The sequence below is a fragment of the Callithrix jacchus genome, chromosome 3, assembly GCF_049354715.1.
Source record: "Callithrix jacchus isolate 240 chromosome 3, calJac240_pri, whole genome shotgun sequence".
Lineage (NCBI taxonomy): Eukaryota > Metazoa > Chordata > Mammalia > Primates > Cebidae > Callithrix > Callithrix jacchus.
The window spans coordinates 109,972,877-109,990,165 of NC_133504.1; the positions used below are offsets into that span (position 1 = coordinate 109,972,877).

At 39.1% G+C, this 17,289-nt stretch overlaps 2 protein-coding genes across 2 annotated transcripts in view; both read right to left on the minus strand.

Annotated features, from left to right (window-relative positions):
• The window catches only part of DMP1 (dentin matrix acidic phosphoprotein 1), a 48,502-nt gene extending 40,694 nt beyond the window's left edge, over positions 1-7,808 (minus strand). Inside the window, exon 1 of the mRNA XM_035293341.3 lies at positions 7,652-7,808. The gene's annotated coding sequence lies outside the window, so the exon portion shown is untranslated. The remainder of the gene's footprint in view (positions 1-7,651) is intronic.
• Positions 7,809-11,835: 4,027 nt separating this feature from the next.
• DSPP (dentin sialophosphoprotein) lies at positions 11,836-17,252 on the minus strand. Its single transcript, XM_035292432.3, has 4 exons — positions 17,125-17,252; positions 15,873-15,959; positions 14,757-15,737; positions 11,836-14,278 (listed from the first exon to the last, which is right to left on the minus strand). Exons 1-4 carry the CDS (start codon positions 17,173-17,175, stop codon positions 12,137-12,139), a joined length of 3,261 nt encoding a protein of 1,086 aa, XP_035148323.3. The 5' UTR covers positions 17,176-17,252; the 3' UTR covers positions 11,836-12,136.
• Positions 17,253-17,289: the final 37 nt, after the last annotated feature.

The window sequence follows — 17,289 nt, forward strand, 5'->3', positions numbered from 1 at the left end:
CTGTTACCCAGGCTGGAATACAGTGGCATGATCATAGCTCACTGCAGCGTCCAACTCCTGAGCTCACGCAATCCTCCAAGCTCAGCCTCTTGAGTAGCTGGGGACTCACCATGTTGCCGGGGCTGGTCTCAAACTCCTGCCCTCAAGTACTCCCTCCCACTTGGCCTCCCAAAGTGCCGGGATTATAGGCACGAGTCACCGCACTCACTCAGCCTTTATTCATGGCTCTTTCTTTTTAACCAATTAGGATTTTTCACTTTGCTGATGAAGTGTGTAATTTTGGCAAACCAGATTATGCATACATTTCTTTAAATCTATATATGTATAAAGATATTCATCAAATGTACCATCATGTCAAAAGATAATAAGAAAGGCCATACTGAAATGGATTTCTGACTTCTCCAGTAGTTAATTACATCAGTGGTGTTCTGCCACTCCAGGTTATCTAAATTTGATGAGCAGAAGCATAATAATATTGATACTTTGAAAACAGTAATTAGGATTTTTTGGGGGGGACAGAGTCTTGCTGTTGCCTAGGCTGGAGTACAACGGCTCAATCTCAGCTCACTGCAACCTCCACCTCTGTGTTCAAGCAATTCTCCTACCTCAGCCTCCTGAGTAGTTGTGATTACAGGCACACATCTCCATGCCTGGCTAATTTTTTTTTTTTTTTTTTTTAGTAGAGATGGGGTTTTACCATATTGAGCAGGCTGGTCTCAAGCTCCTAACCTCAGGTGATCTACCTACCTCGGCCTCCCAACATGCTGGGATTAAAGGCGTGAGCCACCATGCCTGGCACAACAACAGTAATTATTATTTGTTAATGAGCCTTTTTTTTTTTTAATTGTACTTTGGACTCTTGGGTACATGTGCACATCCTGCATCTTGCAGTATTGTTGCCCAAGTACATACATGCCACATCCGCTCCCCCCACTGTCGCCTACATCAGGTATTTCTCCTAGTGTTATACCTCCCCATCAGCTGCATCCCCCACTGTCCCTCCCTGCCCCTCCCCTCCACCTCCTTACCTAGCCCAGTGAGTGTTGTTCCCTTTCCTGTGCCCAAGTGTTCTCATTGTTCATCACCCATCTATGAGTGAAAACATGCAGTGTTTCATTTTCTGTTCCTGTGTCAGTTTGCTGAGAATGATGGTTTCTAGATTCATCCATGTCTCTGCAAAGACATGAACTCATCATTTTTTATGGATGCATAGTATTCCATGTTGTACATGTGCCATGTTTTCTTTGTCCAGTCTATCATTGATGGGCATTTGCATTGATTCGAGGTCTTTGCTATCATAAACAGCACTGCAACAAATATACATGTGCTTGTGTCTTTATAATAGAATGATTTATAAGCCTTTGGGTATATACCCAGTAATGGGATTGCTGGGTCAAATGGAATTTCTATTGCTAGGTCCTTGAGGAATTGCTACACTGTCTTCCAAAATGGTTGAATTAATTTGCACTCCAACCAACAGTGTAAAAGTGTTCCTATTTCTCCACATCCTCTCCAGCATCTGTTGTCTCCAGATTTTTTAATGATCGCCATTCTAACTGGCGTGAGATGGTATCTCAATGTGGTTTTGATTTGCATCTCTCTGATGACCAGTGACGATGAGCATTTTTTCATATGATTGTTGGCCTCATATATGTCTTCTTTTGTAAATTGTCCAGTCTTGAGTATCTCTTTATCAGCAGCATGAAAATGGACTAATAGAGAGGTTACCGATGATGATATTAATGAAATATTTCAAGTAGATGGAATTGGTGATACATCTTCCAATGAAGAAATAGGAAATGCAAGAGATGTAGATGAAAATGAATTTCTAGGGATTATTGATACAGGAGATCTGAAGGTACTTGAAGAAGAAGCTGACAGTATTTCAAATGAGGATTTAGCCGCAAACAGTAGTGATAATGAAGACCCTCAAGTAGACATTGTAGAAGAGGACGCTTTAAATTCTGGAGATGATGTTAGTGAATAGGATGTGCCAGACCTGTTTGACACGGATAATGTAATTGTCTGTCAGTATGATAAGATTCATCGAAGCAAGAACAAATGGAAATTCTATTTGAAAGATGGTGTTATGTGCTTTGGAGGGAGAGACTATGTATTTTCAAAAGCCATTGGTGATGCAGAGTGGTAAACCTTGTGAGCTCAGTACATCTATTTTGTGAACATCAGTTGGACTATTTGGATATTGTGAAATTCATTTTTATTTAAATATAGTCCAGCACACAGCTGCTCAAATTTTTAGTTCACTGTATGGAATTTAATAAAATTATAATTCAGATGCAGATGCAAATACACACACACACACACACACAAAAAAAAACTTTACTCAAAGTCTATCGATTTAAATGTTAACCTTGTCTTAAAATACCTTAAAATGCCTCTGAAGAAACATGTAGAATAATGTTTGACCAAATATCTGGGTATCGTGGCCTAGCTAAGTTTACATGTGAAATTAACCATCACAATTTCTAAAATAATTTTTGGGGCACTTGTTGCTACTTCTACATATGAAAAAGAGAATTCTCATTGGTCATAAAAACTTGTCCCAAATCTTCGATGCCTATAAAATATAGAAAACACCTATTTCATTTACTTAGCAGAAGCTAAGTTAGCTTGCAGTGAAGGAATCCTCCCAGTCTAGATTGTCAATTGACCATACACTCCAAAAGGGAAAAGAAGATGTCATTACGGATGAGTTTGTGTCCTCGTTAAGTAAATTAATCAATATGCAGCATTCAGATGTTAACATTGACTTTCCTGATTTAATCCAAGGTAATTAAACCTAACCTCCCTTTCAAAAAACCCACTTCACTACAGATGCTAATACATAAACTCTGCCTGGTTTACATTGTTTAACTCAGGGATTCTCAAGGCGTAATTTTCCAGGCTATTGCCTGGAAAAATAAGCATCACCTGGGGATTTGTTAGCGATGCAAATCTTGGCCTTTACCCTTACCTAATCAGAAACTCAGCAGGGCAAGACAGGGGATAGATCTGTGTTTAAAACAAGGCCTTCATGGGTTTCTGATAGATACTCACGTTTGAGAACCACTGGATTGTGTCACAATTCTTTCCATCTTTTCCACATGTGGCTCTTCTCTCAATCACTCTATCAAGTTTCAGAGAACAAAACAAGTGATTACTAATGTTCAACGTGTCCTGGATACACAACCTTACAATTAAACGTAACCCATCCTAATTCTCTCTGGTTATGCTATGTGGTTCAGTCCCCCTCTACTTTAAAAGGAGAACCAGTAAGAAGGGTCATATAAGACATCTGAGGATGATGGGAAGCAGTGAGAGGATGGTAGGGAGAAGCAGCGAAGAACCTCTTAACTGAGATAGCCCTGACAGAGCCAATTCAATGCTAGTAGTTGTCCCAAAGATTGATTGAGATAAAAACCAAATCGATAGTCCAAAACAGGATCACCTAGTACAAGAGACAGGAGAATGTGGGAACCAAAAAGGGAGAAACTACAGGAGTTGATGAAGGAGGCGCGTTTAGAGCACAACATAAACCTGTCTAATGGAATTCTTGAGATAAGTACGAATACCCATGTTAGCTTTTTAAATTATCATGCTAAATTGCTTTGGCATTTGAGGGGCATTTTTTAAAGCCCTCCTGAAAATCTACAGGATTATCAGTAGAATTTAACAAGTACCCTTGGTGGGTAACTCCCCATGGAGGCTCTTCCTTCCACAGGGTCAGTAGGTCTAAGAAACGCAAGGTATTTTTTGGCTTCCCTATATTTATTTTCACTGGTGGAAGTCAGCCCATTCACATCTAGTGAATAGAAAAAAAAAAACTGGTTTAGCTTAATATTACAGTAAATCAAAAAAGGCAAATGGCTGCATTTCTTCTCAGAGCTATCTGTACTCCTGCCTAAGAATTGACCTCATGAGCTTGGTAGAAAGACACCTTGCGGGTTATTCTTTCTTGGAAGACCAGAAATATTAGGACATTTAGATTTCAGGAAAACAGTCCCCTAATTTTTAACGTTTTTATTTCTCTTGTTTTCCACCAGTAGCCCAATAATCTCATTTTAACAGATGTCAGATAGTCATGTTAGTCTCAAAGGGGAACATCTCTGAGATTTCTGGCACATGAAATATTAATTGCTCTGATAACTGCTTCAGCACCTCATTTAGGTAGCCCTTTTATATAGTAGGATTTCTATTCTTTCCACTGATGTATTTCAAGATAATTTAGATGCCTAATTTTCAGTTGTTAGTGAAAAAAAAACCCTTAGACCAATTCAGTTTAACAGAGTTTAACTGGGAAAGAAGGATTCATGAATCAGGTAGTCCCCCAAACCAGAATAGATACAGAGAGACTCCAGCACTGCCGCATGGTCAGAAAGGATTTATGGACAGAAATAGGAAAGCAGTGTACAGAAAGCAGAAGTAAGGTACAGAAACAGCCAGTTTGGTTGCAGTTCGGTGTTTGCCTTGTTTGAACACTGTTTGAACATTTGGCTCTGAGTGGTTGAAGTATGCCTCCTGTGATTGGCTGAGACTCAGCTGCTTGTTACAAGGGTAGGCTACTTACACATCCAGTTAGGTTACAGTTCACTACGTATGGTAAACCTTTAGGCCAAACTTCAAAATATGCAAGGAGGCAACTTTAGGCTAAATTTAATTCAATAGTAGTCATCTGATAGATATTTCTCAAACTACCTATGATTAAAAACCAGTTATATTTTTTAAATTTTAGATTTACTATGGAGCAATACTCTTGTAAAATTCAATAAAAATGAATTACTAGAAAAATTGTCACATTTGGATTTCATGACAGTGTCAACTTTCTATAAAAAAAAGAAATGCTTATGCTCTACTTCTGTGCTTTTGAACTTTTGAACTCATCAGATTACAGGCAAACACAGCTTCACTGGTCACACTGTGATTGGCAGTGATGTAGATACTGTACACATCTGCAGATTGATAAGATTATTTCAAGAGCTCTAAAAGGCTGGAACTACCAATGGTGTTGCCAAAGCTCCGTTCAATAGACATCTAGATTTGGACGTTTCTCCATCAGATGCTCCTCTGACAATAGTTATGTGAAGCAAGGAAGACAATAGGTGACAAACTGATGTATACACAAATGCTAACATCACTGAGCTGGAATCTTCCTCTCTGGTAAGTCCAGGTAAGTTTACTTACCTATCAACTGCCATTCTGTTTCAAGCCTTTCTCTTTCTAAAGTGGAGAACCCTGAATAATATTGTGGATGTGCTTTCTGATTAGTTTGTGGATTTTTTTGCTTATTTTGTTTGTCCTGGATCTAGTCAGAGTGGAAAAGAGGACTGTGGTGAGAACTCTAGGTTGAATGCTCTTCTTTTACAATCCTGAAATGAAATTCAGTGCCATCAACTGGCAGATAGTGAGGGGTGAAGATTTGAGCTGTACTGAAAGAAAAAATTCAGAACAGTGTTTGGAGACTAGACTCTTTTCACTATTCAAAATAGCAAAGACATGAGGTCAACCTAGATGTGAATCACTGGTGGACTGGATGAAGAAAATGTAGTACATATACACCATGGAATACTATGCAGCCATAAAAGAATGAAATCATGTCTTCTGCAGCAACACGGATGCATCTGGAAGCCATTATCCTAAGTGAACTAACTCTGAAACAGGAAACCAAATACCACATGTTCTCACTTGCAAATGGGAGCTAAGCATGGGTCCTCAGGGACATAAAGATGGCAACAGCAGAAACTGCAGAGTACTAGATGGTGGAGGGGCAGGGGCTGCAAAACTAACTATTGGATCCAATGCTTGGTACCTGAGTGATGGGAACGATTGTACCCCAAACCTCAGCATCACACATATCCCCAGGGAACAAATCCATACATATACCCCCTGAATCACAAATAAAAGGTGAAATTATAAAAAATAAAAACCAAAATAAACTCTTGGAAATCTTTTGTGTTCTTTTAACTGTCCTTCAGACAAGCTAAAAGGGTGAGGAGAAGGATGTCAAAATTAGAAATTGAACTTCAGAAACCCAGAGCCAGGGGAACCCCTGGGAAAGAAGACATCTACAAAGTTAGTGCACAGCCACCTGGATTCTAGAGAGAACTGTTGAGTTCAGTTTAGAGATGAGAACTGCTAACTCCCAGAACTAAACAACTTATGGTAGGCTTCTAGTAAGAATGGGATAAGGAGAAAAAAGACAGAACGTGGACTTCCATCTACATGGAGCAGGTGAGAAATAAGCGTGAAGGAGTTGTGCTCTACTGCAGGGTTTAAGCAATGAAAGCTGTATGCAAAACAGGAATTCACAAAACGGCAATGTGTTTTCAGGGTACAGATAATAATTAGCAAAAGAGAAACAGAGACAATGGGAGTGATGCAAAGTCCAATAGGCGATATTGGGTGATATTTAAAGAACAGACAGGCATCTGGGAATTCTGTCTGATTCTGAAGAACTAGCACAAGAGATCCCAACCACTGGGTCACAGACCAATACTGGTCTGTGGCTTGTTAGGAACCAGGCCGCACAGCAGGAGGTGAGTGGCAGGTGAGCAAGTATAACAGCCTGAGCCCTGCCTCCTGTCAGATCAGCCAAAGCAGTAGATTCTCATAGGAGTGCAAACCCTATTATGGACTGTGCCTTTGAGGGATCTAGGTTTCACTCTCCTTATGAAAATCTAATTATAAATGTAATGTGCTTGAATCATCCTGAAACCATCCTCTTCCTCCCCTGACCTTGTCTTCCAAGAAACTGGTCCCTGGTGCCAAAAAGGTTGGGGACTACCAGACTAGTGGGATAGGCAGAGTCTTAGTTTTAACAGAAACATACATCCTCAGAAAACAAAAATTAGCTCAGACTGAGTGAGTAAAAAATCTGCCCGCCGTTTATCAGACTACATTAATAGACGTACATAAAGACAGCTGCAAACTGAGCAGGAAATAATATTTCTCTTAAGTATGTTGAAGCTATAAAATAACAACTCGCTTTGTTGAATGACTCCTGCCTTATTAGTCATTAAGAAACCTTATTTTTTTTCAAAAATCAAAGATTATCAAAGACTTTGTTGTTGTAGGTTATATTGGTAAGAATGAAACACTCCATTCTTGCCTGGATAGTCTAAGCTCCTTTGACACACAGAAGCATTCTCAATTTACAACCCAGGTGCAGAGAGATTCAGATAAGGGGTTTCTGGATACAACAGTTCATATTTGTCTTAACTTTGTACATTGTAAAGAAACAGGAGCCTGGGTCTATTTCATAGTCCAAATCCTTATCCCTGCCTTGCTTTGAACATTTCAAACACTACTTCATTTAAATACCATCTAAATTCCACTCTTTCCCACAATCTTATAATAATTCTATCTTTTCCTTTGCTGAGTCATCCCTTGCTCTGGTCAACAGTCGCCTTCATTGCATTGGGTCCATAAACTCAACTGTATCAGGTAACAGTTGACATAGCTTGCTCCTGGTGTTCTCAGACTGATTGGGCTGGGGAAATTCTCATCCATTTACCAGAATAGTATGAAGAAGCTAGACAGAAGCCAAGATCGAACATAAGGTCACTCAAAGAGAATTGTTGCTTTGTGACAAGGTCCGAGTCTACTTATAAGATACTAGGATAAGACAAGAAATAACTGTGCCATCGTACCATACCTCAGTGTTGGTCTGTTGCTCTTGCCTTCAGTTCTGACTGGTCTCAGAATAAGAAGATGGAGTTAGGACAGCAAAGAAAGATTAAGTGATTTCAACTGAGGAAAGTGCCAGGAAGGTAGGAACCAGCTGGTTGAGACTGAAATCCAGGAGTGTGCACAAAGATCAGTGATGTAAGCCCAAGCACAGCAGTCCCTGGCCACAGGGTTTGGCTGGGTTCTCACAAAGGGAGATGCCTGGGAATTAAAATCTGCAAAGGGCAAAGAGTTTCCTCCCCACTGAGCTTTCTTAATCTCTTTGAAGAGAAAAAGACCAGGGAGGAAAATAAGGAAACAGAGTAAATGAGAGAGGGGTAGAGAAGGTGGCAAAGTCCAAAATAATGAGTTTGGGAATAAGTGAAGTGCCTTCTGATCAAGCTCTATAAAGTCGGTGTTTTGTGCTAGAGTGGGAACTGGGAAAACTCATGGAAAACAGGTTTAGTCTTACGTATTGGTGATCTTTAGACTTTGCACTATTTTTCTGAGCTGCAAGACTGCCCCATAGGAATTGACTTTTTTCTTTAATTTTTCAGCATCTGAACCCAAGATCCCTGTTCAGAGGGTAGAGGATGGGAACACTGTGTTGTTGGTTTGTTTCATTCTCTAGAGGATTTGCTTCTAAACAGTAGTGAATGGATCACTGTGAGAACACAATGGTATTTTCATCTATGACTGAACTATTCTCTTCCTGCTCCTTTTAGGGAGAGGAAAATCTTTCCTGGTTATTTTGGTCTAAAGTGTTTCAAAATTTCCATTACAAAGCATAAAGCAAGTTTGACTTCTGGGAAATTATACTTCAGTTAATAATTTTAAATGCATTTGTATGGTGAGGTATAACTTTATAAAGGTTATCTTTCTATGTAAAAAATCGATTTTATAACAACAACAAAAACCTGTCACCATATTTCCTGACTGGTGGTATGAGTTGATGCAGAAGGAATTCTCCAGTCAGATGGGGAAGACAAGACCACCTCTGAGAGTAAGTTTTCAAATCTTGTACTCAGTCATAAGTGGAGTAATCCATGCAGCCAGAGAGAAATCTTGAATTTCTAACAAATCCACCAACACCATCATGATGGTGTCTTGTTCAAGAGTGACAATGTTTCCTTGGCTCTTTTCCTGTGGTACAGATAAATCTAGAAACACATTCCACTGCCATTCCTCCCTGACCCCTCTGCACATACACCCTTCTTTCTTTTTTGTTTTTTTTTTTAAATATCTGCTTCAAAGTGGGAAAGAAACTTAGAGGCTTCTAAGGAAAAAAGTGAATGTGAAAAAGTAAATATAAAATGATTACTAGCAGTAATTATTTTCCAAAGCAATGGCTTTCAAACTTTTAAAACTACAACCAACAGTAAGAAAGGTATTTTACATTAGGTCCTACTACATGTACACTTAGACATATTTGTGTGTGTGCATATATAGATAGATATGATCCAGCTTCACAAAACAGTACACTATAATTTTTCTTTTTTATTCTTTGGTTTTATAAAATATTTATCATTAGTCACTAAATTGGTATGATCTACTAAATGAGTGGCCCTGCAGTTTAAAAAGTACTGTTATTGTGGGCAATATTAGCAGGCAATGTCTTAATCTTTATTCCAGAAAATAACTCACAATAAACTTTGCTTCCTAATACCAGACTTCTTGTGTTCAAAGGATCTACTTTTGCAATGTTCTTTCATAGTGTGTCTGCTCCATTCTAGCCCTGAACATCCAGAAGTCAATGCAGATGTTATTGTATAAGAAAATCAAGATCATTTTTTGTTGTTTCTGATATCAACCCTAGATTCTAAACATCCCTGCCCTCAAATATTTCTTAAGGTAAAATCTTTATAAGCACTGACTAGAAATTGATCCAGCCTCTTACCACAGGCAATATCTGCAGAGACTCTTATTGGACTGGAAATGGCTTAGAAAGTGATGGAACAATAAGGGCAGATCAAACCTTATGGCACTTCATACAATGAAATCAAGCACACCTGTGAAGAAAAATGAAGTTGATCTGTGTGCCATGAACCAATATATAAGGTGTTTGTTAAATTGAGAAAAGCTAGATTAACATATTGTATATAGTAGACTTCCACATGTTTTTAAAAGGGGAATGTATGTGCACAGAATATTTGTGAAAGGCTCCACAAAATATTGGTGATGGGAATGGCTTATAGGCAATAGGAAAGAGAAATAGAGGGCTGGGAGTCCAGCAGGGTCAAGATTTAATATGAAACTTCTGTAGACCTTTTTATGGTGTTTGATTTTTTTTTTATTTTGTGCATATACATATATTCTTTTTTCAATTAAAAATAGTTAATTTTAAAGGAAATATTATACATCAGATTTTGTGATAGAAGGGGTATTTGCAGATTCTTTAGGACGAAGAGAATTTTCCATGTGAGCAATTGTATAAATGGATGTTTATTATAACACTGAGATTTATCGCCTTTATTTTTATATCTTGTATGGTTTACAGAGTTCCATGTCCATTGCCTGACTTAGTATTTATAGCCACCTTTTGAAATAGTTGTGACACATACTAGAAGCAGTGCTGTACAAATTAAAGCAAAACAAAAAAAACTCTAAAATATAAAGAAATTTAAAACCTAGAACATATTTTAAGGAAAGAAGTTCAGAGTCATGATGTGGCTGTGATGTGGTAGAAACCTGGACATTTTATACTCTCAAGAGTTACCAAGAAGTTTATGAATAATATTTTAAAACTCTTCAACAATATTTCTTACAATGTTGATCCATTAACTAAAGAACACTTGCATAGAGGAGGAAGAAGGCAGAAAAATAAACCTCCTGAAACTCTTTTTATAAAATATGCCTGTTACTAGAAGGTAAATTGTCAACTACTGGTTTAAAATTAACATTAAAAAGGTTGTGTTCATAATCTCACTCTATAGATTTTCAGCTTTGCATTAGAACAAAGCTAAAATAATTACCTCATGGAAAAAGATGGAGATTTCAAAGCATCACTACTAAACCTTGAAAAATACCCTTAAGCTCTGTGGGTTAGGATTATAGTATCTCCCAGTTTCCCTGGAACAATCCCAATTTATATCTCCTGCATCCATATAATTACACATAGCACCCCTTTCATTCTCCAAAGTGCCCTAGTTTAGATGATAAACTATATCTCCACCCTATTAAATGTTCATCTCTATTCTCATACACTTTAAGATTGTTATTTTCTAGGAATTGGACTTCATCTTGGGCCTAAGAATTACCTTCATTCATGCCAAAGCTGAGTGATATATACTCAGATTTTAACTGTGTAAAAGAGTTTTCCAAACCATTACCCACCAGCCACTTTAGCTTTATTAAAGAGATTAATAGTGGAAAGGGTGGCTAAGTGTCTGGTTTAGAAGTTTTGGTATGTTCAGGTTTTCAAGAGAAATGTGAACTAAGAATGACTTGGTGAGACTGATGTCAAGATAAATAATTGATGTCATGTAACACAGTTCTAAACATAGAGTTCAAAAAGTCATGCTCTAATTTGAATTCTCTGGGTCGGCAAGTCAAGGTGGTATTGATCTGTGTTAATCTGAGTAACTTATTGCCTAGCTTATAAATAAATTCCAAAATATCCAATTCAAAAAAAAAAGTGATGCTTCTCCAGAGTCATACATGTGTCATTTACTGGTTAACATTTGGAGTGGCTCCTGGGAGTAAGACACTGTTCTAAGCACTGCATCAGATTTGCCAATAGTATTCGGGACTTTGTGCTAAATTTCCTGTGGTTTGCTGAGATTTTTTTTTAGATTAGATTTTATATACCAGCTCATCTCTGAGCTCTTTCCTGACTAGCACTCTTTAAAATTTCGGTGATTTATAACTACTCTATTTGATTGTTAGAAAGTTTATTCCCATGGCCCAGACAGGTTGAATAGTAGCTGCAATATTTTTCATGTAACAAATGCATTTCTTCCATAGAACAAGCAACTGAATCTGAAGCCAAGTTGGCTATCACAGAACAACATCTTTTACTCAGCAGTAAGCAGATCACCTCTTCAGAATATGTAACTATGGCGACCTAAGGCAATGCCATAGGTTGCTTTTAAGATGTGTTCACCTGCTACATTCTCTGAAGCACACAGCACTTAAATTGAAGTTATCATGTAGTGATTACTTGAGGTTTCTGCGTGAAGTATTAAAGAATATTTTAATTGTTCTTTTAGGTTTAGATTTACACTTTTAACAAAATATTTTCAGAACATGAATATTAACAGGCATGTACCAAAGGTCATGCATTCAGAGTCTCTCTCTGCAGGAGTTAGGCCTTGGTTCTGATTCCAACTGTTTGACTTGATTCTCCTAGTTGTTTTTGTGGATGTTTACATACATCTCCTGTTTATTTCTCCGATTTCTTTACTTTCTTGGAAATCTTTTTTCTTATCCATTACCAAACTTTTACAAAAGGAATCTTGTGGGTTTTTCTTTTGTTCTAATCATCACTAGTTGAGTGGTTACTGTCACTGCCTTCACTGTCACTACTGTCATTGTCACTTCCATTGTTGTTGCTATTTCCAGATTTGCTCTGGCTGTCATTCTCATCACTGCTGTCAGATGTGCTGTCGCTGCTATCGCTGCTGTCACTGCTGTCGCTACTGTTGCTGCTGTCGCTATCACTACTGTCACTGCTATCGCTGCTGTCACTGCTATTGCTGCTGTCACTGCTGTCGCTATCACTGCTGTCACTGCTGTCGCTACTATCACTGCTGTTGCTGCTATCGCTGCTGTCACTGCTATCACTGCTGTTGCTATCACTGCTATCACTGCTGTCACTGCTGTCGCTGCTGTCACTGCTGTCACTATCACTACTGTCACTGCTGTCGCTGCTATCACTACTGTCACTACTGTCACTGCTATTGCTGCTGTCACTGCTATCACTGCTGTCACTGCTATCGCTGCTGTCACTGCTGTCACTATCACTACTGTCACTGCTGTCACTATCACTACTGTCACTGCTGTCGCTGCTATCACTACTGTCACTGCTATTGCTGCTGTCACTGCTGTCGCTATCACTGCTGTCACTGCTATCGCTGCTGTCACTGCTATCACTGCTGTCACTGCTGTCGCTGCTATCACTGCTGTCACTGCTATCGCTGCTGTCACTGCTATTGCTGCTGTCACTGCTATCGCTGCTGTCACTGCTGTCACTGCTATCACTGCTATCGCTGCTGTCACTGCTGTCACTATCACTACTGTCACTGCTATCACTGCTGTCACTGCTTTTGCTGCTGTTGTTGCTGTCACTGCTGTCGCTGCTATCACTACTGTCACTATCGCTGCTGTCACTGCTGTCGCTGCTGTCACTGCTATTGCTGCTGTCGCTGCTTTTGCTGCTGTCATTGCTATCACTACTGTCACTATCGCTGCTGTCACTGCTGTCACTACTATTGCTGCTGTCACTGCTATTGCTGTCACTACTATCATTGCTGTCACTATCACTGCTGTCACTGCTATCACTGCTGTCACTACTATCACTGCTGTCACTCTCACTGCTGTTGCTGCTGTCACTGCTACTGCTGCTGTCACTGCTGTCTGACTTACTGTCACTATCACTGCTGTCACTGCTACCTGATTTGCTGTTGTCTGATTTGCTATCACTACTATCACTGTCACTGCTGTCACTACTATCACTACTGTGGCTGCTATCACTGCTGTCACTACTGTCACTGCTATCACTATCACTACTATCACTGTCGCTGCTATCACTGCTGTCACTACTGTCACTGCTATTACTACTATCACTGTCGCTGCTATCACTGCTGTCACTACTGTCACTGCTATTACTACTATCACTGTCGCTGCTATCACTGCTGTCACTACTGTCACTGCTATTACTACTATCACTGCTGTCACTGTCACTGCTGTCACTATTACTACTGTCACTGCTACTGCTGCTCTCACTGCTAGCACTGTCACTGCTGTCACTGCTATCACTACTATCACTGCTATTGCTGCTCTCACTATCACTGTCACTGCTGTCACTGTCACTACTGTTACTGCTGTCACTACTGTCACTGCTGTCGCTACTGTCACTGCTGTCATTACTATCACTGCTATTTGATTTGCCTTTGCCTCCGTCTGATTTGCCATTGTCATTATTCCCATTGTTACCATTGCCATTACTGTCACTATCATTAGCGTCTGATGTGCTATCACTGTCATCATCTTCTCCTTTTGAGTCACTGCCATTGCCATTATCTTTTGATTCATCAGAGTTATAAGAAGCATCACCTTGACTATTGCTGTTATTGTTACTTTCTGAATTAGCATCATCATTGCCGTTAGATTCATCACTGCTGTCGGGATCATCTCCTTGCATGGACTCATCATCGAAATCATAACTGTCATAACCATCACTCTTGCTGTCACTACCTGTGTTGCTGTGTTCAACTTTATTTCCTGGTCCCGATTTCTGGCCAGGTACTTCTATGTTGTCAACCTCCCCTTGTGTCTTCACATTTCCTTTGCCCAAGATCACTCCGTGTTGTCCTTTATTCTCTTTATCTTCGTTGGCCTTCACAGCTTCTTTGGTAATATTTCTGTTGCCACTGCTGGGACCTTTGATTTCTATTCCCTGTGGAAGGATGAAGGAAAGAATGATGAAATAGTGAATATTTGCTGCAAAACTGTATTGATCTGAGGAAGAATAACTGGGAAAAGTTACCATAGGGATAGGAGTTCCACTTCTAGTACTTCACAGTTATTTGTGAAAATGTGCTTTATTCCATCATTGAAAGCACCCCGGTGTTTAGATTCCTTAAAAACCCATTCACATTCCTACCCAGTAGGAACTTTTGCAAACAATTACATGGGGGAGTCATAATTTCACATAAAAATTTTCTAGAATTGTAACCAAGTTCTCAGAAATGTATTATTTTTAAAGTTGTTCTGTATCAAAGACTAGTAAAGATTCCAGCTTTCCTTTAAATAGTCAAGTAATGTGGATGCAATAATACATGGATGCTTGTCATGGTTTATTTTTGTGCTAATATCAGTAGATGCAGGGGAAGAATTTAAACTGCCATTGAAAGAAATCAGCTTTACAAACTTACTGTATCTTGGGTCTTCCCAACAGCATGCTGCTCTGATTCTTTGGTGATTCCATTTTCTACACCTTTGCTTTCTATGTGGTTGAGCTGCTGGGTGTCCTCTATTCTTTGGCTGCCATTGTCTTCTGGAATACCAGCAGAATTCTCCTCACTCTTGGAGGTGTTGTCTCCCTCACTGTCATTATGGAGGTCTTCTTTGCCTTCAGGGTCATAATCTTCACTACTATCTGAATTTTGACCTATGCTACTATTACCATCTTTCCCATGGTCCTGGCCCTCCTGGCCCTTGCTGTTATCACTGCTGTCTTTTCCATACCCTGCTTCTTCATCTTCATCATCACCAGAGCCCTTGTCTTCATCCTCATCTGTTCCATTCCCACTAGGACTCCCATCAGAATTATCCAGGCCATCATCTTCTCCAGTGCCTGGTGTCACCTCAGCCTCCTGAGTCCCATTTCTCTTGCTGTTGATCTGAGGTGTTATTTCACTCGTAGTACCCTCATTTCTACAGGAGTTCTCAATTATTTCATCCTCATTGTCTGTACTGTTATTGCTTCCAGCTACTTGAGGTCCATCTTCCTGGACAACAGCAGCATCCTCATTATGACCTGCATCACCAACATCCCCATTTTGGGTTTTCTTATCAGTATTTCCACTATTGTTGCTTCTGTTTGTGGCTCCGGCATTGTCAATGATGCTTACTTGTCCCTGGATGCCATTTGCTGTGGTGTTTTCTTCTTTCCCATGTATTCCATCATGACCATATGTTTCTGCTTTTCCTATGTCCCCATTCCAACCCTCAATATTCCCCTCTTCATTTGCTAATGTGGAATATATAGAAAAACTCTTCCCTCCTACTTCTGCCCACTCAGAGCCATTCTCTTCTCCCTTGCGACCATCTTGGGTATGCTCTTGCCTTCCTTTTTCACTTTCAAGCATGGGGACACCAGTTTCTTTAGTGGTTCCATTGGCATTTAACTCATCCTGAAAAAGAGAAACAGTTTAATTAATTATAAGTATCAATGATCTTGAAGAAAAGCAAATTCCAATCTTGGGGAAGTTAATGGAATGTAGCGACTCAGAAACAGAAAATAAAATGAAATATTTTAAGTCCTATACCTGTACTGACACTTTTGATCTCGCTAGGAGAGGTAAATTCACAGATTTTTCAACAACGTGTCTCTCCAGTGGTTTGCTCTGAGGAACCTGCCAAATAGAAAATACTGGCTATTGAAAAGGTTTTTATTTGTGAATACGTGCATGAGCATGCATGCACGCACGTGCACACGCACACGCGCGCGCGCGCACACACACACACACACACACACACACACTTTTCCCTCAATGAAGAAGAAAGATTTAACACAAAGGCCAAAGTATAATCTAATCACATAGAAAAGAGAAGTGGCTTCTTACAGGATTTGTGTAGAGTTTAAATTGGGTACATGGAAATTTTTCACTGTGGTATTACCAATTTTATGAATATGTTAGCTCAGTCCACTTATCTCAACTGTAGAAGAAAAGAGTCTTTTAGAAAGATGAGGGGATAGACTTCTGGTGTTTCTGTACAAGAAATAGCACAAGACCCACTCTAAGCGTAATCCTGACCAAAGCTCTTAAGACAACAGTAGGCATGACCAGAGCCTGCTCAGAAGCAAAATCAAGTATTATGCTATTATACTTCTATGTGCTGCAAGAGCACATCTGAAATACTTGAGAACATTTTCAACTACATGAATACCAAATTATTGCATTATGAAAGCATACCAAAATGTTAAACATGGATGCTGGCTAGGAAAATTACAAATGGTTTAATTTTCCCAACTTTTATTGGTGTTATTCTGCATATTCCAAATTTTCCACAGTGAGCACGTAAATAATAACTCTCTGAGTAAACATTAGTTTCCTATATGTTAAAAAAAATCCTACTTTTTCCTATTATTCTTTCTTGGAAACTTCCTAAACAGTGCAAACTTTGTTCATATTAAAATGAAATTCACAGAGTGTGAAGCAAAGATTGACAAAGTCTCCATGACTTCTGGGCACTAAGTGCAAACTAATCTGAATAAATGTTTTAAATAATCCTTCAAACAAGACATGAGTTTCTATAGAGGAAAGCAAACATGAGTTGAAGTGGTTTTGTTGAGACCCCACAGATATCGCATAAAGCCTTTAGTGCAAATATGAATGTTTAGACTCAGCCTATTAACAAAATATTGAGGAAATATACATGCACATACACATATACACACACGTGCCTGCACACACACACACACACACACACACACATACACATATACTACATTTTGTATTAATGTTAGGTTAAAAGAGATCATAAAGTGAGGAGGTTTTCTGAGAAAGGCATACTTACTGGAATGGCCCATGCTACTGCCCAAATGCCAAAATATATAATTATCTTCATTTTCTTTAGGAATAATAATAATCAATGGCTGTAAAAAAAAAGGAACAGCACAAAATTACTTATAAAGTAAAAGTGATCATCATAGTGCTATATTATTTTGACATGTAAGTATCT

Coding starts and splice junctions, on each gene's coding strand:
- DSPP (XM_035292432.3), bottom strand. CDS start 17,175: ATGAAGATAATTATATATTTTGGCATTTGGGCAGTAGCATGGGCCATT. Junction 15,960..17,124: donor CAGTAGCATGGGCCATTCCA/GTAAGTATGCCT, acceptor TCTATTTGGCAG/GTTCCTCAGAGCAAACCACT. Junction 15,738..15,872: donor GATCAAAAGTGTCAGTACAG/GTATAGGACTTA, acceptor TCTCTTTTTCAG/GATGAGTTAAATGCCAATGG.